The sequence below is a fragment of the Fonsecaea monophora genome (assembly GCF_001642475.1).
Source record: "Fonsecaea monophora strain CBS 269.37 chromosome Unknown Scaff104, whole genome shotgun sequence".
In the NCBI taxonomy this organism is placed as follows: Eukaryota; Fungi; Ascomycota; class Eurotiomycetes; order Chaetothyriales; family Herpotrichiellaceae; genus Fonsecaea; species Fonsecaea monophora.
Genome location: NW_019174035.1, coordinates 26,849 through 51,233, shown reverse-complemented (window position 1 = coordinate 51,233; position 24,385 = coordinate 26,849). Strand labels below are relative to the sequence as shown.

At 52.6% G+C, this 24,385-nt stretch overlaps 7 protein-coding genes across 7 annotated transcripts; 4 read left to right on the top strand and 3 right to left on the bottom strand.

Moving 5' to 3' along the window:
* Positions 1–66: 66 nt before the first annotated feature.
* Positions 67–2,807, top strand: AYO21_09866 (hypothetical protein; the record flags this gene model as incomplete). The annotated part of the gene is made up of 4 exons (XM_022659795.1): positions 67–745; positions 806–1,314; positions 1,385–2,083; positions 2,160–2,807. 4 exons carry the CDS (start codon positions 67–69, stop codon positions 2,805–2,807), a joined length of 2,535 nt encoding a protein of 844 aa, XP_022507891.1.
* A 1,514-nt stretch (positions 2,808–4,321) lies between these two features.
* AYO21_09865 (hypothetical protein) lies at positions 4,322–6,641 on the top strand (the record flags this gene model as incomplete). The annotated part of the gene is made up of 4 exons (XM_022659794.1): positions 4,322–5,351; positions 5,401–5,535; positions 5,585–5,678; positions 5,753–6,641. 4 exons carry the CDS (start codon positions 4,322–4,324, stop codon positions 6,639–6,641), a joined length of 2,148 nt encoding a protein of 715 aa, XP_022507890.1.
* A 1,110-nt stretch (positions 6,642–7,751) lies between these two features.
* Positions 7,752–8,726, top strand: AYO21_09864 (hypothetical protein; the record flags this gene model as incomplete). The annotated part of the gene is made up of 1 exon (XM_022659793.1): positions 7,752–8,726. The coding sequence occupies one exon, from the start codon at positions 7,752–7,754 to the stop codon at positions 8,724–8,726; it is 975 nt and encodes a 324-aa protein (XP_022507889.1).
* A 2,017-nt stretch (positions 8,727–10,743) lies between these two features.
* AYO21_09863 (hypothetical protein) lies at positions 10,744–11,815 on the bottom strand (the record flags this gene model as incomplete). Its single annotated transcript, XM_022659792.1, has 2 exons — positions 10,744–11,658; positions 11,774–11,815. The coding sequence occupies 2 exons, from the start codon at positions 11,813–11,815 to the stop codon at positions 10,744–10,746; spliced, it is 957 nt and encodes a 318-aa protein (XP_022507888.1).
* A 1,635-nt stretch (positions 11,816–13,450) lies between these two features.
* On the bottom strand, positions 13,451–15,557 carry AYO21_09862 (hypothetical protein; the record flags this gene model as incomplete). The annotated part of the gene is made up of 4 exons (XM_022659791.1): positions 13,451–14,198; positions 14,251–14,344; positions 14,392–14,526; positions 14,624–15,557. The coding sequence occupies 4 exons, from the start codon at positions 15,555–15,557 to the stop codon at positions 13,451–13,453; spliced, it is 1,911 nt and encodes a 636-aa protein (XP_022507887.1).
* A 2,951-nt stretch (positions 15,558–18,508) lies between these two features.
* AYO21_09861 (hypothetical protein) lies at positions 18,509–21,801 on the bottom strand (the record flags this gene model as incomplete). The annotated part of the gene is made up of 4 exons (XM_022659790.1): positions 18,509–19,086; positions 19,137–19,853; positions 20,206–20,269; positions 20,350–21,801. The coding sequence occupies 4 exons, from the start codon at positions 21,799–21,801 to the stop codon at positions 18,509–18,511; spliced, it is 2,811 nt and encodes a 936-aa protein (XP_022507886.1).
* Positions 21,802–23,155: 1,354 nt separating this feature from the next.
* AYO21_09860 (hypothetical protein) lies at positions 23,156–24,373 on the top strand (the record flags this gene model as incomplete). The annotated part of the gene is made up of 2 exons (XM_022659789.1): positions 23,156–23,236; positions 23,294–24,373. 2 exons carry the CDS (start codon positions 23,156–23,158, stop codon positions 24,371–24,373), a joined length of 1,161 nt encoding a protein of 386 aa, XP_022507885.1.
* Positions 24,374–24,385: the final 12 nt, after the last annotated feature.

Here is a 24,385-nt window from a genome sequence, read left to right as displayed (position 1 = left end):
GCCTCGAGTTAGGAGGACAACAGATCGCCTTCAACGAGGCTGGCTGTTCAGAAGCTAGTGGCAAGAATGCTCTTGCACCCGGGTGGCATGAACCTGTTGGTGGAACGGGACGGCGAGTCGAATACGCCTCTACACACAGCCATTCGAAGAGGCAATCATGACTTTCTTTGTGCAGTTTCAGGAGAGCCAAGTCTGCCTTTGACCGTCAAGAATGTCCGTCAAACCATTGAGAAGGGCAAAGCCACCTGGGCCGCTATCTGGATGCGAAACACGTTCTTGCATGACGCCATGTACAGCAGGAGCCTACTCGCTGCCAACAAATTACTCCTGGCTATCATATCCCTAGCACCAGATGACATGTTGCTTGCTCAAGATATCCACGGGCATACGCCCCTTCATCTGGCGGTCGAATATTCAAAGTGCACTCCTGGACGTCTCGAGATCGTTCGGGAGCTCATTTCCCGCCGCCGTTCTGTGCTCCAAAAGAAAGACTTCACTGGGCACTCGCCATACCAGTATCATGTTCTGTCAAAACCGGCAAGCCATAGTGGCTCAAAACCCCTGGATACGAAGGCTGCCGAACTGGACTTGTCAGCAGGATCCTGGGGCTCTAACAGGAGATTAGGAAGTCCGGACGTCACCGACGAAACAGCAAAATTAATCCAGGACAAATTGAAGCTTGAGAGTCTGAGGGACATGTCATGCGATGCTGCGTACCGCTGCTTGTATATCCCAAATGAGAAGAGTAAGAGAGCATGCCCACCCACCCTCAGGTCTCCAAGACTAGGACATACAAGACTAAAAGTTGAACTCCCAGACCAAGAGTTGTGGTTTGATTACATGCCCGCCCCATCGACTGACATGACGTTTGCCCAGTTTGAAAGTCACTGGAATAAACTTGACTTTGAGACGACGTTAAAATACGTATCGATTGCAAACATCAAGTTCAAGCCGGATAAGGATGACGACCGAGTTGTCTTAAAGGGCCGCAACGATGCCACACGTATCCTGGGCTGGTTACAAAGTAAAGGTGTGAAACGAATCCTGCATGTCATCGTCGACGACATGAAACCAAACTATCACAGCTACGACGCGATAGGGCGCGCCATCGCCAGAGCCGACGTGGAGGTCTTAGACTGGCGCCGGCCGGACTTGTGTCCCTCTACCATCTTCAAGATCGGCAAGAATTTGAAGGAATTATATCTATATTGGGGTGGTAACAACGCCATCTTACGTGCTTGGAGCGAGGCTGAAGGACTATCCATGCTAGCTCAGTATGGCAAACTGTCAAAGATTTTCATCTTCTCTCCAGAGGTATTGTGTCTTTCCTTTATACTCGACCCTCGATAACTTCTCATTGCTGAGTTCCTTATCACTATAACAGGACAGTCCTAACCTGTCTTCGAACATGTCGGAGCAACTGAAAGGCTTGGATGATCGTCTGATACGCAACTGGTCGCTCGTGGCAGAGAAAAGAAGGCCACCGTCACAAGAGAGGAGTGCGAGTGCAATACTGGACGATAGCGCGACTTTGGCATCCGGATCACTCCGTCTGGATTCTGGACTATTCCGCCCATGTTCAGCAGGCTCTCACATATCAATGAAACATGAAGTCGCCGCGGACAGCGAAATCACTGGCCCCCAAATAATCCACCTTGCGGCGAAGACGTCTCTTGAATCTAAGCCGGCTGATAACGACAGGCCGGCGGCCGAGATGGATCAACATCGCTGGATGCAGTGCATGGAGAACTTCACGACTGCCTTTCTCAAGGTCCGAGAACGCCCAGCGAGAGACGCAGAGAACAACTTCAAGTCGATCCGAGTTGCCTTGATTGACGACGGTGTCGACACTACACACAGTTCGCTTCAGGGCAGGGAATACCTCGGGAGAAGTTTCGCCTTCGACGACGCAGGGCAAAGAAACTATCCATATTGGATTTCTGACAGCGGTCATGGAACCATCATGGCAAGGTTCATCCGCAAAATCTGCCCGACGGCGGATATCTACATCATCAAGGTAGCGACCAGACCAGCGACACAGGATCCAAACAGGCTAACTATCGTCGTAGCCAGCGCCGTTGATGTTAGTATTGGTCATTATTTCCTAGTGGCTTATCATCATTGTGGACAAACCGTTAATATGGCACCTTTTCTTTCAGGCTATCAACCACGCCGTCGACTGCGGAGCCAGGGTCATCTCCATGTCCTGGTCCGTCAGACGGCCAGAAGACAAGGAACTGCGGAAAGAGTTTGACGAGGCCATAACCAGGGCCGTCCGACAAAGAACCATCATGTTGTGCGCGTCAGGCGACCAGGGCAAGACAGGCAATGACGAAACCTACCCAAAACACGCGGATCAAGAGAACGTCATCCGCATCGTCGCCGCCACGGCCATGGGCAACAACGCCCAATACGTCGACGAACACAAGATCGACTTTCTCTTTCCTGGCCACAAGATCCCCCTGAGGGGGAGCAACCCGGACAAGGAGCTAGGGTATGTCCATGAGGGTTCTTCGGTCGCCACGGCCATCGCTGCCGGACTGGCGACCTTGATCTTGGAATGCGTCCAAGTCGGCCACTTTTGGGAGGTGACCAAGCCCCCCAGGTCCCAGCAATCGATCCCGGATCAAGACTCAATGGATTCATTGGCCATCAGGGCCGGGTTCGCGAGCATGGTCAGATCGAATTCGCGATATCTCTGGGTCTGGGAGACTTTCAATCATCAAGTCTGTGAGTGCATCACAGATGGAGGGCGTGATGATCAATTGATTGAGGTGGCAAAGTTGGCGAAGAGCTTATTATTTTGATATTCTAGTCGCTCAAGGGCGTCAATATCACGATAAGTCATCCGGAATCGTCATACTCGATTTTTACTTGTAGTGCATTGTCGGAAGGGATAGCAGCGACAACAGCGACAGTCTGATATCCTAGTCGAGGAGAATAGTGCGCAAGTATTCCGTAGTGTACAAGCCTTCCAGGTGTACCGGTATGGACAGCTCGTCATCGTGTCGTACGGATGGAATCCCAATCATCTTGGGTCATGTCAGATCTTGACGACACTTTTGATATCCACCAGCAGTACCGAGTAGCATTGCAGACACGATCGTGATTTCTAGGCCCGAACTGCAATCCCTTTGCACTTCCCCAAGTCACCATTGATATAAGCGAGGTGATACAGCCTAGCGTAGTCCGTCACAGGACGCTTTCCAGCCTAGTTCACCTCCTCTCCTCGCATTTTGTGTGACGCAACCGCCCTTTTGCCTTTTGCCTTTTGCCTTTTCCCTTTCGCCACAGAACGGGGTGTTTCCTCAGTAGTGAATGGCAAGTGGCGAAGGCGACGGTAGTGGCATCGACTCAGTCAACCAGTACCGGCCGCACTACTTTTGTGCAAGTAACCCTCGTACTCGGAACACGGGGATGCAATGCACAAATTGACAAACGCGCGGTGTGGACTTTCTCGACCGGCGGGCGGGTTTTTGGACAAAAAGGAAATGAGCTCCGACACGACGACGACGACGAACGCCTTTTCTGGCGTGCTGGGTCCCCCGTTTTCGCGATGCGGGGCGTAAAGGGAGACAGGGGGGGACCCAAGGGGGACCACACGCATGCTTAAATAGTTCCCTTGGAATGACGACTCGCTCGCTCGGTAGGTACTTTGTTTGTAGTTTAGGGAAGAGGGGGGGGGGGCCCAGACAGAGATTCCATGGCTCCGGTTTTAGCGACTTTGGGCAGTTACGAGTAAGGAAAGTAGATTTCGACATGGGGCCAAACCCACGAGGGACAGCCTTAGAACAGCCCACTACTACTCCGTATGTACAGCCTACGATCTGGTCCCCGAGGCCGCCGAACCCGCCGAAAAAAAAAAACTGAGTCCATGTACTTGGGCTAAACTTGTGCCCGCCTCACCTTCCCGATCCTGTTACTTACTCAGTACAGGGCACAGGTGCGGGATCGCATTTCCCTCCTCCCAACTGCCAGCCAAGCACAACACACTCACACAAGGAAGCCACGGCCCACGGAGCCTATTGCGGCTCTCTCTTCCTTCAATATCAGCCGATCCCCGATTTTTCTCCCAATCTCTTGTCCAGTTTTGTCGCTCCGTCGCTCACCTCGGCCTTTTTTGGGGCAGGACCATATGCCAAACAATCACTCTTAATCTTGCTCCTCTCCCTCCTTCTCCAGAGGTCCCCAAGCCCCAAGTTCGCGAGGGCCACCCACGAAGAGCTGGGTAGTGGCCCCCCCTCCCCTCCGCCCAGCTTCTTCTTGCGGTAGTTTTCGGATAGCGCCCACCGCGCACGTCCTCCGAAAGTGCTCGTTTGCAATGGATTCGAGCCGGGGCCACTACCAGATAACCACCCCAGGGGACGAGGCACAACCAAAGGTGGAAGCGTTGACTCAGGAAGAGATCAATGAACGTCTACGTCGCAAGCGCAAGGCCCGCGGGCAAAAGGCCTGCCATCCCTGTCGCCAGAGGAAAGTGGGTTGCAACTATCAACACCCCTGTCAAAAATGCATCGACCGTAACCACCCTGAGCTCTGCCTCTATGAGCCCTTGTCCAAGCGCGCGAATATCGATGCGAACACCACCACGACGATAACAATTGCCGGCCAGGAAATCCCACCCAGCACTCCGATCGAAGGACAGCCCATGGGGTGGAACAGGATCAGTGAGAGATTGCAGACGATCGAACAGGCCATTCAAGAGCTGCGTACCGAGCTGAAAGATCTGCCGGGAAGGGATGGGTCTCCCTCGACGCTGGTGGGCAGGCCCAAGGTCGAGAGAACGGGAGGAGACTCGAGCAGTGAAGGTGTCGACCAGGACAACTTTGCCATCCACACCAGCAATGAAGTCACGGGTGAGACCGTCCACCTGGGCGGCAATTCGGTCCCGGCCATGGTATTTTCGCTCAAGAGTGACCCCAACGAGTATGATGCCCAGGATGTACTCGGCAAAAGCATCCTACCTCTGTTTGGTCTAGATAACGAGAGTGCCACCTACCCTTTCGTGGACCTATGGGGTTTACCCCACGGATCTTATGCCAGACTGCAGGCAATGTGCAGGCTGTTGCCAACCGACGCCGATTGCCTGCAATACTTTGCACAATACCGCGACACGGCTCATGTTCTTTTCCCTGGAGTAGTGGACATTAAACAGTTTGAGGGCGAACTCACCCACTTCCTCATCAACAAGGCTGCCGCGAGCAGGGATGCTCCTTACGAGGCTCTTTCGAATGACAACATATACGGGAAAACCCTCCACTGGGTGGGGTTACTGTTCGCCATTCTCGCTTCCGGTTACCAGTGTTCGTCATTGCCGCATAAAGAACGCCAACTGACCAGTCAGGTCTATGGTGAGAAGCAGTCCGTTGGCGGTGAAACCAAGAGCTTACCGTGGTGTAGTGTGCTGTGCATATGAATGTCTCCGCATAATCAATTACTTGTCCAACTCCAAGTTGCTGGATATCCAGACGTTGCTGGTGCTGGGGAACGTCATTTCCAATAACATGAATTCTGGCATCGCCTGGTGCTTGCTCGGTAAGCGCTGATATTCGAGTGGAGATTATTCTGCTGACCGCCCCGAAAGGGCTGACTATCCGGATCGGACAGAGCCTTGGTCTCCATCAAAAGACCTACCGGACTAGCAGCGAGGCTGAGAGGTCGGTCCGGGAGGAGCTTTGGTAAGTCACTGCGACTTTTCAATTGGCGCCATCCGAGCGTTCTCACTGAGCGTTCTCACTGACAACACTCATAGGTGGCGGATCGTTTGGCAGGACAGTCTCATCTCGATTACATTCGACCGAGCGTCATCGACTCCTACCATCTCGCATCACAAATCCGTACAGCCCGTCGACAACACGTGGTTATCATATACCGACTGTATGAAGATCTTGTGCGAGACAGGGCTCGAAATTGTGCGGGAGAGGAGTAAACACACGGACCCCCGGCAAGAACTGATACGGATCAACCGTCATCAGGAGGATTTGTCGAGAATGATGGACCATGCGCTTCACCACCTTAAAGACGCGACGGCGTGCCAGTCAATGAGGGACCAACTAGAGCATTGGAACCTCTATCTTCATCGGTCATATATCTTATCGGAGCTGTATCGGTCCGCGTTGAAACGCAGGCAGACCTCGTCGGAACTAGGCAACTTCCGGGCCACATGCTTGGAGAATATGGCCAACACGGTGGATGCATTTCTGGGATTGTCCAACGTGACTCGGTTTGCCACACAATCATGGGCAGCGGTGCATCGGTCTCTGAGCTCGGCGCTGCTGCTTGGGATTCTGAAACAGCCTCATAGTAAGCCCCGGGTGCGGACATTGCTTGACAAGCTGATTGTGGTCATGTCGAGCATCAACTCGTCGCTGGATCCCAATGAGCACTCTGCTCCCATTGCCCGAGCTGTGCGGGCGCTGGCTCGTCTCAATGCCCACCACGGCTCCGAGGTTGGGACCGAGTACAGTGCGAGCGGCGATACCATACCAGCGTGGGAGCGAAGCACAAGCTCGGACACTCTGATGTATTATGGGCATCCCTCGAATGAAGCATCTGGGGACGACGGCGGGCGGTCTGAGGACTCGCCGTATGAGTTGATGGAGAAGATCCTATGGGGATCGCAGGGTATATCTCCGGTTTGAGGATTGCGTTCCTCTGACCTTTTGTTTCGGTATCCGGAAGTATTTTGGGGAGATCTGAGTGTGTAGCCTTGTGGCGTGTAAAATGCGTGGCATTTCGGCTGCGTTTGGGATAGAAGTTGAGTTTTCCGTGTCTCCTTGTCCGCTCTCTTTTCCCTTTTGATTTTTCTCGTAGCTTTGTAGTAATACCAGGTTCGCTGGGAACAAGCCCCTTTTTGAAGCATAACACGTTGTTCAGGGACTCAACTCGGAGGTGATTAACTCGGACAGGCTCGGATGTATTTCGGAGAGGTGGTGTGTTGATGACCGACGAGGCCCGGGCGAGAGAGGAGCAGGTTATCGTGGACTCGGATTGGTTGTGGAACAGCGATGCGTAGCGAACAAGTACTTGAGAGTGGAGATGGCCAGGCACGGCCATAAGGCTTGGCTCAGGTGCTCAGGTGTTGCTCGGACATGCGGCGCACAATGGTCGGAGCGAGTCTGGGCCTGGCTGCGTACCTATCTTAGGGATCCTTATAAGCTAGGGAGAACCCCGTGTCCCTTGGGAAGAGACCCAAGATACCCAAAGTGCCCGTGAACTTTGTACTAGGCCCCCCTAGGACATAAACGCCCAAGAACGTGCCCCGAGATCTCGCTCGCTACTCGTAGGTAGACGATAAGCCTAATAATCAGGGGCATTCTTGTACCCGTAGATACTCCGTCGTTGCATTGAGTGCGCATCTCTCTGTTCAATACTGCCGACTCTCTGGTATTGCAGCGCTGCGCTCCGCTTGTCCTCCGTGATCCGCGAGGTCTCGACTGGTCTCACTCTGACCTACACGATCTACACGTGTCTACACTTTGGTGGCAGTAGATTTCTGATTTTCGTCATCTCCGAGTTTCAATCCTCTCAACCGAATCTGTTTGCATCATCTCCGAAGTCAAGCACGAAGGCACGCTCGCTCGAGATCGTCCCAAGATGGCTACAAAGCCTCAATTATATATGACGCTGTCCGTGCCCTCCTTGCCACAATGGATCTCCAGCTCCAACACCAACACCAACATCGATCCAACTCTACACTTTGAATCATTACCGCTATTACCAGCCCTTCTCAATCTTACAAGTCCTTAGCAATGGATACCATCATCCCTCAACAAGACTCCACGATGGACATGGACGACTGGTACAACTTTACCCTAACCAACGCCGACATGGACGGTCTCTTTGGGTGCGCGTCAAACCCTCTAGCCTCGTACGACCAGTCCAATACTACAAACTTTGGCCAGTCACGGCAATACTATAACCAATCTCAATATCCCTGGAATACTGTCGATGCAAGCCTCATGTATCAGAAGACTCCAACCCAGTCATTCACCACTGCAAACACATCATTTCTCCCGTATGTGTCAGACCCAATGCGGTCCCACAGCCCCAACAACCTCCCAGTGTATGCTGGCGAGGATGAGGTGGTAAAGAGCGATTCTACCAGAGATTACCAGCTCTCCGATTTCGAGCTGGCTCTTTCTGAGTCCTCGGCTTCTTCCGAAGTTGAAGATTGCGCTGTGACGACTGCGGCATCACAGAATTCGACGGCCCGGCGGGCAGGGAGCCGGGAGAAGCGCACAAACACGGCATCAAGAAGACAGCCGCACTCGCAGCGAGTCTCCAAGCTCAAGAGGACCACTTCGAGTGACAGCGATGATCTCGAGCGGACGCTGGCCAAGCAGACGCACTCGGCCATTGAGCGCAAATACCGGAACAACCTCAACGCAAAGATGTGGCAGCTGCACCGCACGCTGGAGGGGACGAGCCGCATGTCCAGCAGCGCCAGCAGCGCCAACAACAGTGACGACAGCGAATCATCACCACAGTGGCGGGAGTCACAGTCGCAGTCACAGTCACAGCAACGGGAACCACCGCAACCGCGGAAATCGGACATTTTGAGCAATGCCCTGCAGTACATCAACGAGTCGGAGCTAGAGATGAGGCACATGTCGGATGAGATTGTGCGGTTACAGAATCAACTGGCGGTCCTGCAGCGCATGGTGCGGTGCGAAGGCGACTGCGATGCTTTGAAGGAGATAGTCCAAATGAAATTGGCGTCATGACCACGATTTTTTTTGACCATATTCTTTTGTTACCCTTTTTTCCTTACTCCGTTAAAAGCTCCGTTGTGCTACGTAAGTAAGTAGCGAGAGCGAGTTAGTTCTACGGAGTAGATGCTTGTAGATGACAAGGCCATCGGGTTACCTACTGGGAGACTGCGTTAGTGAGTGTTCGCGGGTGAACTACCCGGGCTGGTTTACTTGTACTTGTACCCATCCTCTATCAGTTATCGACTACTTGTGCGAGGTACAAGTCTGAGTTAGTCCGAGCCATTGAGTTGCGGACCAGATCCTTCCTGAAGCGGTTAATGGACGAGAGACACTAATGATCGGTACCTAGCAAGCTAAGTAGGCAGGGTAGGCACTGGTAGGCAATTGTGCATATACTAGGCGATGATGCAATGCATACCCACCTGGCACTAACATCAGGTATTTTGGATAGTCTTTATGCATTTGGCAGTGGGCATTTGTGCATTGTCCACGATCCAAAAAAGGGTAACCTACCACGGCTATGTATTACTTGTGCTGGTATCCATACAGCTATACTTACCTCTTACCTAGTACCTATCAAATAACTACCTACAAGTATGTACAGCACCTAATGTATCCAAACACCTACGGCGCTACCAAAGGACTCGTCATTTTCGACATCGACATCAATACCTCACTCGCTCGCTCGTTTCTTCTCCCCCAAATCCTCCCTTGCCGTTTTTACTCCTGATGATCAGAGAGCGGTTGAGTCCCTCGCCGATCCTCCCACCGGTACCCTGCTGGTGCGGGTCTTGGGTTCGGTGAGATCGTCGGTGTCGCCTACCCTCCCAGCCCTCCCTCGTGCCCACCGACTCCTTAGTGCCCTAGATAATCACGTAGTCAAGTACAAGTGGTTTTAAGAAGCGAAAAAAAAGGGTAACAAATGGCTCCCTAGATCGGCCGATCGCAATGTGTGCCGACGTCTAATAAGAATTGCCCAGTGTCACCAGTGCTGTTGTCATATAAATGCAATGTAATCGATGGGAATGTACCAGAGGTTGGTTGATAGATAGATAGGTAGATACAACACTTGGTCCTTTGGGGGGTAGATAACGGGTACTCGCTCCATCATCCACTACACTGACTTTTTACTCAGAAGAGATGAGCGATAGGTGCGCAATACGTGATACGTGATCCGTGGTCACGCAGCAAGCGATTGGCCATATTGGATACGGGATACGAGTCACGGGTCCTTTTCCACATCTTCTCCCCTCTACGGGATAATTACTTCTCTTCATGCTGGTTCGCTTCTGTCGAGTGCAGAGTGTAGAACTAACTGTACACCGAGATTACTGGGACATGCTGGACCTACTGGACCTGCGACGTGACATGAGATCACCAAAGAAGAGAAAACAAACAGACAACCAAGATGATAAACTGATAAATATTCTATATTGACCTTGACCTCCCTTCTGTTCCCCTACGGTGGAGCCGTCGACTTGTCACCCGTTAATAAAAAGCATCATGACCAAACGACAAGTTCCTCTTTATACATGAAAATCCCCAATCCTCGTCCCAAAAATAACCGCACGAACTCCTCCCTAGGGCTGGCTGTAGTCGGGACAGACAGGTGACTACGCCCGGTAATTTCATCTGTCGACGACCCGTTTCCCATGTCCCTCCCAATCAGCTCTCGAGGCTGAGATGACTACTTCTCACGACATATTTCTTGCTTCTCGCGTTTGTTGAAGATAGTTTGTTGTTTATTGTTGATCGATTGTTGGCTTCTTCCTCTCGACCCAGGTCTTTGACACTGGCTCGACACTGCATAGTCTCTGTGCGAGTGCAGGATTTCTCCTGGTCGCCAGAATATCCCCCAGTGGTGTTGATAGACCACCTCTCTCCCCTACCAATCGTTCGTGCCCGTTAACCTCGCTTCACCTCGTTCCCCTTACACTCGCACGAGCAAAAACGTATGTGCAGATAATCCATGCACACGCGTAAATGCATTCATTGACCCAGTCACCTCCGACCCAACCCCAAGCAAAAATCATGCACTTAAAAGTGCCCTCAGCACAGACCACTCCTCGCACTTGACCAGGTTCCGGATCGTCCGCTCCTTGTCCTGCAGGTGCTTGATCTCGTCGGCCATGTGCCGCATCTCCACCTCGGACTGGTGGATGTAGTCGATGGCGCTGTTGAGGATCTCGGATTTGCGGACTCGACTCGGCCGTTGGAACGCAGGGAGGGGTGTCGTGATTTCGCTGGTGCCGCTACCGCCGCTTGTGCTCGACAACCGCGAGTGCGGGCCCGGCGAGTTCACCTCCCGCAGCACGTAGTACAGCTGGCTCATCTTCCCGTTGAGGTTGTCGCGGTACCGCCGCTCCACAACCGAGTGCGCCGCCTTGGCTTCCTTGAGCGCGGCCTTGTCGTCCTCCTCCGTCGGAGCCCTGGTCGCTTGCTGTCTCGCCGCTCGGGGTTTCCTCCCTCGTTTGGCGCCCGGTGGTTTCCCCGTCGTTGGGACCGCTATAGCCTCTCCATTTCGCGCCGCGGCGGCTCTTCGTTTCCCACCCCGTGGGCGTCCGCGCGACGAGGGCGGCTTGGTCGAGACCCAAGGAACGACATTCGACCAGTTGACGGGTGGTGGTGCGGCGACGACCGCGTTGACCTTCGAACCCTCTAGCTGCTCCTGGCGGCTTTGGGGTGAGTCGTCCTCCTCCGAAACCTGAGGCTCGAAATTACCCGTGCTCGAGTGGTAGCAGTCGTCCGGGGTCGTGGATTGGAGCGTCTCGTAGTCGACAAACGATATGGGCGGCGACAGAGGGAACTGCGCGGGAGGACCGGCGCCGGTACCGAGTGGTTGACCGGGGAATATGACATTGTGTAGGTGCTGCTGTTGTTGTTGTTGCTGATCTGACGGTACGAAGCCCGGTTGCTCTTTAAGATACTCGTTCCGTATGAACGGCTGAAAGATCGAAAAGTCAATGTCATTTAAAGGCTGCGACAAGAAAATTCCAATGGTCAATATTCAGACAGCGCTATCAAAGGGGATACCCCGAAGGGTTCAATGATACACCCACCCCATTGCTGACGCCAAAGTCCACAAGAGAGTGGGCAGACATTGGCATATAGTCCATACAGGTAAAAACCGCGAATGATGTTTTTCCCCCCTAAGACACGACGTCCTCGGGGACAAGTTCTTGGGTAAACAGACTCGATGATCCGAATGAGTATATTGTTTTTTGTCCCTCAGGGGGGTTAAGATAGGAAGGGAAAAGGCTCAGAAAGAGAGAAGCTCCGTTATCACACAGAGTTGATATAATACATTTCCCTGAGATCTTCACAACAGCTCCGCTTGCGTCAGTTTGCAAGCTTGGCCGGCGAGGGGTGGTTCCGTTGCACAGTTCAAGTACCTAATAAGAAGGTAATAAGGAAACGCCCCCCCTCCGTTTCCAGAAGGTCAGGGCTGGCCAGACGCAAGAGCCGAGCTTCGCACAAGAAACTCTACCGACGACAATCCACCCCCTAGGTAGTCCATTGTCGCCTTCTGGGTGGTGAGTGCCGATTCCATGGCAAATTTCCAGGCGGCTGGCCCAAGGGAAGATCGAACGATCGGACGATCAAACTGGGGGAAGAGGGCGTGCACATGTGCATGGCTAATAGTGGAGGATTCGTCGTCCAAGTAGTTGCGAGTAGTGGCCCAGGTCGCCCTGGTGGCCCTGGGTTCGGGTTCGGCATGGCTGGCCGATTCCACTGATTCCACCAGTGATGCATTAGCTCCACTGACTGGCTTGGAAACATTTCCTAGTCGAGCTAGGCCAGCAGCGGCCAGCTCGGATTTGCTCGGTGGCTTCGGCGGCTTCGGCGGTCCAGGGTCTGTGAGGCTGTAGCCCTGTTTGACGGGGCCAATGAGATTCTTTCCCAGAAGTCGCAATGGGACGACCCAGACGACCCAGAATTAATCTCCATCATCAAAAACTCGAGGACCTTGATGCCGGTGTCGAGGGAAATGCGATCGCATGTCTCACGGAGTGTGCTCGGTAGAGAAGCGCAAAACCCCTTGTGCATGGGGCGAGCGAGGTAATGGCATCAGCCCACAAAGGCAGCCTTCATAACAGTCTGGGTATGTTCGGGAGCGGCCCCTTTTGAGTGGCAGGATCTCTGTACCTCGACGATCGTCATGGCCGGACGTTACCGCAGTAAAGACATAACAGTGGCTCGTGTTAGTGACTGATAGAGAAGTGTTCAGCTAGTACCGCGCAGTGTCTGTTGTGATCCAGGCCAAATTCAAACCAGCCAATTCCAGCCACTGTGTCCGTAAAGGGGGAAGGAAAATTGAGGAAAGAAGATTGATGTTATGGAACGGAAGTGAGGTGAGTCAGTAGAGGGAGATGATATTATATAGTATAGCAAACTCTGGGACCGTGTGCCACAGAACCCCTCTATAAATTCCAGTCGCTTCGCTGTCGCACAAGTACTCTCAAAGAGTGCAACCGCATGTCTTTTCCGGGCCAGCGGTGTTCGCAAACCTTTTCCGGTTCTGTGGCCTTTGTGAGCCGCCGTCATTCCTGGGCATGCCTTTCCTTTAAGTTCAGTACCCCGTAGAATTTCCCCGGGTGGTGTGACCCTTCCACGTCCTGGGGGATGCAAAAGACCTCGAGCAAATCAGGCCTGTTGGGCTGTCAACCAAAAATGGTCAATATGACAAAGCTAGATAATCGTAATCTGTTTATTACCGACAGTCCGTGTCGTTCTTTTCAGTTCATCAATTCGTGACTCGTGGTCGTCCCTGGCGGCGTCCGACCACTCGAAAAGCTCGGAGGATTCGAAGGCCACCGCATCGCCGCCATGTCCTGTAGTTTCGCAATGGATTTGGAGAAAGGTGTAGGCAGGTGTGCCTCGGCGCAGTGTGTGCACGGGCTCTCCATGACCGTGATAAAATTGTGGACCAGATACTGGGCTGGCCTCGTCCTCGTAAGGTCGTCCATGGTGCACAACATCAGAGCAGAGCTCAGCGCTCTCTGCACGAATATTGAGGATTGCTTGACTGCGGGAGCGGTGACCTGCAGGTGAAGGAAGCCGGTAACTGTGCCACTCAGGCATCGCACGTAGGCATCCATATCGTCGGGGCTGGGGCTGCGGTCGCTTAGAAGGGTCCTGTAGAGCTCAGCATTGACGTAGGACCGGTGTAGGTACAAGCTCCAGTATTCGAGCCGAGCTTTGGTCGTGTGGCAAAGCGTCACATCCTTGAGGTACGGTGCAGCCTCCTGTGCCATTTCGTTGAGGATATCCTGGTGTCGAGATATATCTTCAGAACTGAACTGCCCGGCTGCTCTGTTCGAACGCTCGCGGACAATTTCAATGCCAATTTGGCAGATTTTTTTCATGCAGTCAATGTAGGATAACTCGCTGGATCCGGTGTTGAGGGGCGTTCTTTGGATCGGGAGGGTCGAAGGTCTGTCGAAAGCCAAGGCAAGTGAGCTTTCTTGCCATACGATGCGCCACCTGGCTCCCAAGTTAACGTAGATTCGACGCAAGATGTTGTGTTTTTACGCACCAGAGCTCCTTTCGGAGCCACTGCAGGCTTTCTGCCGTGGATGGAGGCACCTCAAGGTGCAGTCCAAGGCTTTGTGCCAGCCGGATCGTCAGCCCTTTTGCGCCTGTCAGTATTTTTCTCCTCAAAAAGTGTACATCTCACCTTCAAAGCACCACGCCACACCGGCATCGAGGCTGTTGGCCATGACATCGGCAATGACCAGCATGTTTTGAACGTCAAATAGGGTGGGGTATCCGAGGTAATTGGTGGATCGCAAGCACTCGTAGGCGCAGCAGACTAGAAATTCAGTCAGTAACAGGAGCGAGTCAAGGCGCGGAAAGGGGACTCAGGAGTCAAGCACCGTATACTCGCGATTTCCACCGACGTTCCTCACACGGAAGAGTCGAGTACTGGCAGCCAGAGGCCAAACATGCAAAAAGCAGCCCAAGCCAATGGAGGTCTCTACCGCCAATCCCCGAATGTGGCTCCGGGTCCGCCTCTGAGAGGGGTGCTTTTTGGGCGGTTGACCGCCGTGCAAGGAATTCGCTGAGGTCGTTCTGAAATTGGTCGAGGTCAGGAATGGCTGGGAAAACGGCGTGAGCAGTCTCGGTGTAGCAGGCGAAGAGGCTGCGGCACTCGACGTCGCTGGGAAGCAACTCGCACAGGCTTTGAAACCTCGATGCGGGCTCGTTGTGTAGCCCCCACAACGCAGAGAAAGGATAGGTGATGGATTGATTCTCCAAGGCGAAGATGGATAGAATCTCTTGGTTTGAGGGATCTTGTGCCCACCGCGCAGGGTCAGCACTGGTCGACACCGCAGTCGGCCGCAGCACTGGATGCGGTCCCAAGTGCACAGGCTGGCCAGTACCCCGCGTGCTCGGCCCTGGTACCTGAGGTGTCGACCATGTCCCTTCTCTGCTGGGACTCTGGCGCGATTGCTGGCCGACCATCGACGACTCTGGTCTCGGGCCCCATACGCCCAAGACCCTGTCGATTTCGTCTTTGACTTTCCATAGTGTCTGCTCGAACAAGGTGACTTTCTGTGCCAGCACAGGCTCGTCTGAAGCTGCGGGGGTGGTGCTGGCGGCGCCCGAAGACGATGCGGTCTCGGCAAACGACTTTGACCGCGGGGCGTCGTAGATGCAAATCTCGGGATAGCCTCGATCAATGCAGGTTTGACAAGGCTTCACGTAGTTGCACTTGACTTTGCGTTGGTGGCAGGGATAGCAGGCCCGGGGGGTCCTGTTGTCACGGCGCTGTCGAAGGACTTCGTCAATGTCCTCTCTCGATAGATCTGGTTTGCGTGTGATGTCCTGAAAACGATCCATGCTCCGTCATGGCCTCGATAGGACTTTGTGTGGGATGTCCGACTCTTAAACATTTCGCTCCCTTTTTTTATTCTCTCTCTGCCCTCCCAGGCAAGCCTTGCGCCTCTTACTTGTATGAAATGGACACCATTGGTATGGATGGTGGCAAGTGACTAGGCTGCATGGGGCAATGGCCCGGCTACAGAATCTCGTGCTGTGGGTACGGGACATGCCGCCTCTCTAGAATAAAATGGCACAACATCACGTTCCGGTTTACTCCCCTCAGCCCCCTCGACCCAAGTACAGTACCTTGTTTTGTCCCAGACATATTGCGAGTCATTATTCTATCGAACCTCCTAGAATGGTCACAAGACTGTATCCCGTCCTGCACGGCTCTGGAAGTGCAGTATCTGCAGCGCTGTGCTGAGCCTGGGGGCATCCCACATTGCAGGCGTTGTGCGAAGCGACACATGCCGATTCCTTGGCACCGACAACCTTGCGGTTTGCGATACCACCACCTAGAACCACGACGGGAATTGTTCCTCGACACTGCGCCTCTTCAGATCACTTGTGTTCGTCATCACAGAGAGCCTAGACCCTTTGATCGGAAGCGAGAAGGACCGGAGGGAGCTTAGGGAGGGAGCGCGTGGACGAAAGACACAACCAAAATATCACTCAATACGGAGCCGAGATGCTTCCTGAAGCTTCAAACTGTGTTAGAAATGCGGGATTGCCCAACGAAGTGCAATTTTTCTCGGGGCCGCGGGGATTGTGACTTGCGATGCGCAGTCTGTCGATATGTGTTGGACAGCAGCACAATACAATTACTTGGTATACAAGTACACCTAGTTCAGGATGCGGCTGCATCGCCTCGTACTTGTACAAGTAGGTTCGTGGATCTCGTCCCACCAAACTAGTCCCGCGGCCCAACGTTTCCTTCCAATTATCGGGTTCTGACCAATGTTGGTTTTGCCATCAACTGGGAATTCCCCAGGATAGTCTGTCCTCTTCTGAACCTGCACCTCCAACAGTATGAATGTCGACACCGTGGCCCTTTGCCCTTTGGTTACTTACTCCAACGAGTTTGCCAGCCTGTTCCCGACCGAGGAAAACGGTGGTGGGGAGGAGCCGAAAACCTAAAAGCGACCCTCGTAATGCCGTGTAAAGACTCGCTGGGGACCCTGAACTTAACCCGGTCCTACAAGTCCGGTGTGGGTCCCTCCCACGAGTTGAACAATTCGACCAGAACGACCAGGATGACCAGGCTGGAGGATCTGAATCATGGGCGGATGAACGGAATGGGATTGTTCAATCTGAAGTGCCATACCTGAACGGGGAGAGGAAAATTCTTTCTCGTACGCCAGGCTCCGTCCCATTCCACCTAACGTGCATTCCAACGGTGACCGGACGTATTCCGCGCTGGCATCTGATTGATGGGCTTCTTCTCCCTTCTCCCAAGGACGAAAAATGCAACAAGACCACCCAATTTTTTCTGCCTCTTTTTCATTCTTGGTGTCCCTCTAAATAAGCGAAGTCTCCGAATTTCCTGTCCCCCTGCAACGGGTAACTTTAGTGTTTTTCGCGTGCCAAAAAAAGGGTTGACCTCCGATACTCGCCCGCATGTTGGGCTCTCTTGGTATCTGGCTGGCTGGGGACATGCACGCTCGGGAATCTCGAATCTCGAAGTCTCTGCAGATCTTGAGTGCAGGTACAACACAATAGCCCAGATGTACAAGTAGAGAGTGTCACGCATTCAGCACTGAGGTCTGGATGACCTTGTCATTGACCTCGCGGCTTGTTGTCCTTCGGCAACTGGCGTTATGCTGAGTTTTGTGATCAAGATTATGTCGGTACCAGTACCGACACAAGGGTGGCGCGGGGTTCCAGGCAGCAAGAATCAATCAATTCTGGACATAGAATAAAAGTAGGTGATACATCGCTACCGCGCATTCGCCCTTCCGCCCGGAGGGTGAGTTGACGAGCAGCTTGATCACATGCACGAGGTGAGCTGATTTTGCAAGCACTCCAACAACGAAAGGGTCCAACGCAGCCTCGTAGGGTCCTCGGCTCCCTGGAGTCCTGGCTGGGTGCTGGTGGGTGCTGGCCTGACACTAATGGTGATTACATAATGAGATCTGGCTTCAAAGCTTTGTCTATCACTTCCCATTGGCTGCAAAGCTAGTCCGGGGTACGAGTGACGCACGAGTCATGCGCTCTACCGAGTTTCTCATGTCAACTAAGTGCAAGCCACCCCAACAAGGTCGGGAGTGATTGCGGGCTGCTCCGGTCGCCGTACTCCCCTTTTCCTCACTCTTTGTGTTCTAGGGATGAATATCTCCCCGTCTCTATGAAACCGTGTGTCAGGTCGCTATGTAGGGTATTACCTAGAACAATCCAATTCGGCTCCACCGAGAGCGAAAACAAAACCGCGAAAAAAATATCGCTGCACAGGACTTGTGACAAGGACGGAGTTGGTGGTTTTCCCCGAATTCTAACCTTGGGGTGCATGGCCCGCGTGCGTGTTTCCGGTGTGTCTGGTAATACCTGCATTACTAAAGCTGTCAGACCACTCGATTTAATACCACCCACCAAAAGTCACTCAATGTCACCTGATAACTTCGTGCTTCTAATGACACCAGAAGCTCAGATGCATAAAACTTTTTTGGCCTTTCAGGTGTTGTGCACTGCCGCTCGTCTGATTGTCTCTCAATGTCGTTAGATTGTCTCGAGCCTTAAATCTTGGCTCCAGGGATTTTGGTGTGTGAGAGATTTTATGCATATTGTAAACCAGGGGAAAGCCAAGAGGGCAATAATATGCTGGCACCCAGCTGGACTGCTTTTTACTTGTACTTGTACTGTGGTACCTGCACAGTATATCCCACCGCCACATATGTACGCTAGCCTCCAAACCAATAGCAGTAGGAAGGATTCCGTCATGGACTCCTCGCCTCGAATATACCAACACTTGTCTATCATTGGGACTTTAGTTTCTCCGTCAACTCAGGGACTCTCTCGAACAGATCCCCGACCAATCCCACGTCCGCCACTTGAAAGATAGGCGCATCCGGGTCCTTGTTGATACATGCAATGACTTTGCTATCCTTCATGCCCGCAAGATGTTGGATGGCGCCCGAGATTCCCACGGCCAAATAGAGTTGAGGTGCGACATTCTTGCCGGTTTGGCCCACCTGCAAACTGTTGTCTGCAAACCCACTGTCCACCGCAGCTCTCGAAGCCCCGATGGCCGCGCCCAACGCATCTGCCAGAGGAGGCATCAATCGGTCAAATTCTTCTTTGGATTTCAAACCCCGGCCACCTGAGACAACCTTTTCGGCCGAAGCGAGTTCAGGACGATCCGATTTTGTAAGGTTTTCAGAAATCCATTCCGTGGACGATTCAACCTTGGTGTCTGCGCCCTCTTCGACGCTGGCGGAGCCGCCTTCGGTTTCGGCAGGAGCAAAAGATGTTTGGCGCACTGTTAGTAGTTTGGTAGGGTCGCTGCTCTGGACGGTGAGGATCGCGTTGCCCGCGTAAATAGGTCGGACAAACGCTGTGCCGTATCAGCATAATGTGCCTTCCTTTCGGTGTTGTAAAACTCACTGTCTTCTCCCTCAATTCCCATCACGTCCGAAATCTGCTGCACGTCCAACAACGCCGCCACCCGAGGGAGCAGACTCTTACCAAACGCGGAATGCGCTGCGATCACATGCGTATAACCGCCCTTCTTGATATTCTCCACCAGCAGTGGTGCCCAGTTCTCGGGCAGCCCTCTGTCATATGCCTCATTCTCCACCGCGATGACCTTCTCCAGGCCTTTGATTTTGGACGCTTCTTGTGCTACGGCCTTGGCTGATTTTCCGGCCACAAAGCCATGTACAGAACCTCCGAGCTTTGCCCCAGCTGTGATTGCTCCTAATGAGCCGCTGTTGAGTTTGCCGTCGCGTTGCTCGAGAATGGCAAGTGTGGAGAGTAGTCGTGCGAGGGATGACGATTGGAACTGGTTTAGAAGGGTGTGGGAAGGGGAGCGGGCGCGGACTGCCCGCAAGGCGGATTGTCCAGCTGTCGATAGCATGTCTATAGAGTGCGTCTCTCCGGCTGGAGGAGCAGAATCAAGGAGAGCTTGAGTTGACGCTGGAAGACCAAGTAATGTGGTGTTGATGGAATTCTTCGACGCAGTCTTCAATTCAGGGATTGACGTCTTCGAATGACCTGCGCCGCTCAAAGCTTCGACCTCGGGATCTCTAGGGTTTACGCGAGTTTCTCCCGAATGGAAGCATTTGGCATTCCGATGTCGGGAGACTTTCTCCGAAGCCGAGTCTAAGCGCAGGCAGGCACAGCAACAAGATCGAAAAGGAAACATGTTTTTAAGATACATTCTGCATTGCATCGGCACGACCCTATTTGCCCTCCTACGTGCTCATTTAGTTTCATCCATCAGAGCTGATTATGGCTTTGTCCTGCACAGTGGTATGATTGACAACAAAACCCAGTTTTCCGATCAGAGATGAAAGACGCTGATGATGTCTGATCTCCTTTCGCTATGCATGACGCTGAACGCTAGACAAGGGACGACAGCCTGTCGTGTACAGAGACACGGTTGCACAGACATGCAACCAAAAACGACACAATAAGAAAGAAATCATACTCGGTAGACCGGCAGCGCGCTCACAAAGCCATTCCGGGCCTTCATCATCGTCTGACGACTTTGCATGAACAATGTCTAGAGGCATCGACTATTTGGGCTTCCGCCAGAAATATTGCTATAGCACGTCAGTCCTGTTCTGCCGGTAGGTCGTGGATTGGGAGAGATTACCTTGTGCTGTTTGCGACAAGCTCGTAAGCCCGGCTTTCGCAAATCATTGACCACAGCTTCCTTTCTCTTCTCATCTTCATCTTCATCTGGGATGTAATAAAATTCGCTTTCCAGCGGTTTACCCGCGGCGTCTTTGCCTTCTCTTGCAACCTCGCCAATACACGCTGTTTCACGGATGAGCTTTCTGATTTCATGGAGGGACAAAACACCAGCCTCGCGGGGAAGGTGGCTTAAAATGGTGGACAACGGGGTCGAGGACAATCTCGAAAACGCGAGCTGATTAATAATGTGGCCTTGCGCGTCAAATTCCGGATCTTTCTTTTTCGATGAGCTCAAAGCTTCGCTGGGAGGAAGGGGTTCTGTGTGGGAAGATCGTGTACTCGTTGCAGAATCACTTGAGTGGTGCGAATCTCCAGCGGAGACTGATGCCATACGTGGCAGTAGGTTTGCACCAAAGGGTCCAAAAGAATGAATGATGGGATCATTCTCTTCGTCGTTGTCGGAAAATTCTTCAGCAGACAACGAAGCACTGTTCTGAGTGTTTCCCGCGAGTCCACAGTTCTGCGACAGTGCCTGTGTTGACTGTGACACTTCAGTCCCGGTCACCGTTCCACTGCTTTCGTTGGTCGATTCAGGGTCTTCATATATTTCGACGGTAGCTGGAGGGAGTGGCGGTGAAGAAGGCATTACGGCCTGTACGGCAGGAGACGGGGATATGGGAGAAGAAAGTCGTCGTCGAACTTGCATTGGACTTGGGCTGGGCGGTGTTGAATGGCGCAACATGGCGCGCTTGCGCTTCGCAGGAGAAGCATCCTCCTCGTCTTCAGACGAGAAGGCGCCGAGGTGAGGTTTCGGAGGCCAATCCACCACGACGCGACTGTCATGAACGTCAATCATGATTTCCGAGTCCCTAATATCGGACGAAAATGTCTCTCCCTTCTTAACCTCGTACACCTGTCCCTTGCAGTGTATCTTAATACCATTCCAACCAGTACACGTGATTTCCACACGATCACGCTCCAGACGCGAACCCGCAGCTTTGTAGCAAGCCTCCACGTGAACCCTGGATATGAGACGATTTGCTGAGAATTGATAGTCGCAAGAAGCGCTGGATCTTCCCATACGCGTTACCTTGCCGTCGGCTTGTAATTGGATTGAGGGTACGGCACCGAGAGGAGTACGTTCAGCAAGGGTAGAAGAAGTCCTGTGGAGGCTGGGCCGGGATTTGGCTACATGTACTGGCGAGGAAGATAAAATAGCGGTGGAAGAAGTAGGGACGGGTGTAGGGTAGGTCGTGCTCTCGTCGAGTGCATCTCGGTTTCGCTTGAGGGGTCTCGGTAAGGCTGGTGACGAAGATAGCGGTTCGAAGGCAGGAAGTAGTGAGGTTGCTGATCTCTTGGGGCCTGGAGAGGGTGACATGACCGTCTCTGCGAAAGTGGTCGAGGGAGCCATGGTCTTCAGGCGTCACGTAGTCCAGCTACTGGGGAGGCGCGGTCGCCGGGGGTAGATTGACCAGCTCAAAAACGCGTCCTCGGCAGAGGTACGGGGTTCAGCGGGATGTATCTGCTCATGAGAGGTTCAGCTGAAGGGTAATCGAGAGCAAGGAAGAAGAACACCAAGTCAAGAATGCAGCTGGCCACGCAAGAGGTCAAAGGTCAAGAGAGGTTGGACATTTGCAAAGGTGCTGGTGGTGCTGGAGGTGCTGGAATGGATGGATCGAGGGCAACTCACGCGATGTGGATTGGAGAAACGACACCCGAATGGTAGATGTGGAGTGGCCCGAGTCGACGTTCTGGCGCGCCAGCATTTTTCAGACGCCACTAACTGCTCATGACACGCACGAGGAGCGCGTCTGGCACCGATCCTCGAGAGATTTGCTCACCGTCGGCCCAATACCACCGTCTCGAGACTGTGGAGCTTGCAAGTCAATTGTATTATTGAGGTGGGAAGGAAAGTAAGTGTGCGAAAATGGCCTTACATATTCTGGCAGATAAGTCGTTGGCTACTTTCTACGCTAGAGTTACATTGCATGTTTGCCCTCATCGTACACCGACCTGCATGTAAATGTACCTATGCGGCCTCTACTACATGTCCGTGCGATGTGAGAGGACTTCTACCGCTCATAGTGATACTGCATCAACCGTCTGTCGTCGATGTAGGATACTGTAGACCTCTGTAACCATTGCTGAAGAAGACCACCACAGCTACGTGAGAGATCCCAACGAATCTTTCTTTTCTGCATTGCCCATCCCCGTCCGGCTCATCGGTTGTGCCGGGATGACCAAGGGGAGAAAGTTGGCGACGCATCATGATTGATTAATATTAGAGTCGGTAAGCTAGATTCGGAAATAAATGGAAAAGTCAGACGAAAAAATAAAGATTCCACTTTAGAATGTTGGTGTAATACCTCAACAACTACGATATATCCTCTAATTTAGATACAGTTAAGTAGAGTCAATAGAGGATTGAGATGCTAGTGGAGGTAAGGACAGAATAAAAATGACCTTCATTAACCAGTACTCGGAGTAAACAAGTCAGAGTGAACCAGCTGCGGGCATCCATTTTCTTGTCAGACTGCACCACGTCTTTCGATATTAGCTCAAAGTGCATGCAGATCGAAGAAGGTCAGCCGAGCGAGATTCGAATTTTTCCCCACACTGCGACTTGCCAGGAGCAAAGCTAGTGGATCAAGGGCTTTCAAGAAACTTTTTTTCTCGACACGCCTGTTGAAATGAGAGTACATTGTCGCAACTCAAAGACTTCTACTCTCATTCAACACACATATTGACACAACGCCACTTGTACGATGGCTACTGTAGCGAAGGTCACGACCACCGTCGCCTCCAAGCAGCCCCAACAAACTCCCTACCAGCTCGATCCCGACCAGGTATTTATGCACTGGTCGCATGTACGGAAGCGGTTTTGCTAACGCATTCCCCTCTAGACCCTCAAAGCTTCCCGTGCCTTGTTGCAGCATATTCAAGCAGAAACCAAGCGCTTACAGCAGGCCTCGTCGAAAAAGAGTCTCCTTGCTGCCAGCAGCTCGGATTCAGAAGAGGATGGGCCTGACGAAACGACAGCGACGATTTGGCTCACCCTCACCACAAAACAACATATCGTGGATAAACACCGTCTGAAGCCTAGCAAAATTACCGTCCCGCATCCGCTCAACACATCTCCAGACCTTCGGATATGTCTCATCACCACCGATCCCCAGAGAGCAGTGAAAAACGTGGTGGCAGATCCTGCATTTCCCGAACATCTCAAGTCCCGCATCACTCGAATTATCGGAATCACCAAGCTCAAAGCGAGGTATAAGACATTCGAACAACTACGGGAACTGCTCTCTGAACACGACCTCTTTCTCGCCGACGATCGCATCGTCACTCGACTACCAGCAATTCTAGGCAAAGTCTTCTACAAAGCAACCTCCAAACGGCCCATCCCAATCATAATCGCAGACCCAAGGAGGGACAAGACAACTAAGCCCAAAAAGTCAAAGGAAGACGGTGCTGCTGCTCCTATCTCACCATCAGCGCTTGCTAGAGAAATTGAAAAAGCGGTCAATGCGGTACCTGTCAGCCTGCGACCTGGTACACTCGTTGCTGTTCGTGCTGGCCTGTCCTCATTCAAGCCCGAGCAGTTGTCAGAAAATATCTCAACCATTGTGTCCAAACTGATTGAAAAGCATGTTGTCAAAGGTTGGAGGAATGTAAGAGGAATACACATAAAAGGCCAATCTTCGTTTGCAGTGCCAATATGGTTGGCGGACGACCTGTGGACCGAGCATGATGATATAATTGCAGCGACACAGGAAACAGAATCTTTGGAAAACGATACCCAACAAGGGCAGAAGCGTAAGCGAAAAGCAGCTAGCACAAAAGGCCCTCAGTCTGGCTCGCGGAAGCGTCCAAAGGGAGACGATGGAAAGAATGGAAAGCCTGTGGCTGATCAGGAAGCTGCACGTGCACGAAAAAGCAAATTGGCCGCACAAAAAGCAAAGGTGTTTGAGGAACAGGTCTAAGTAGAAGGGGAC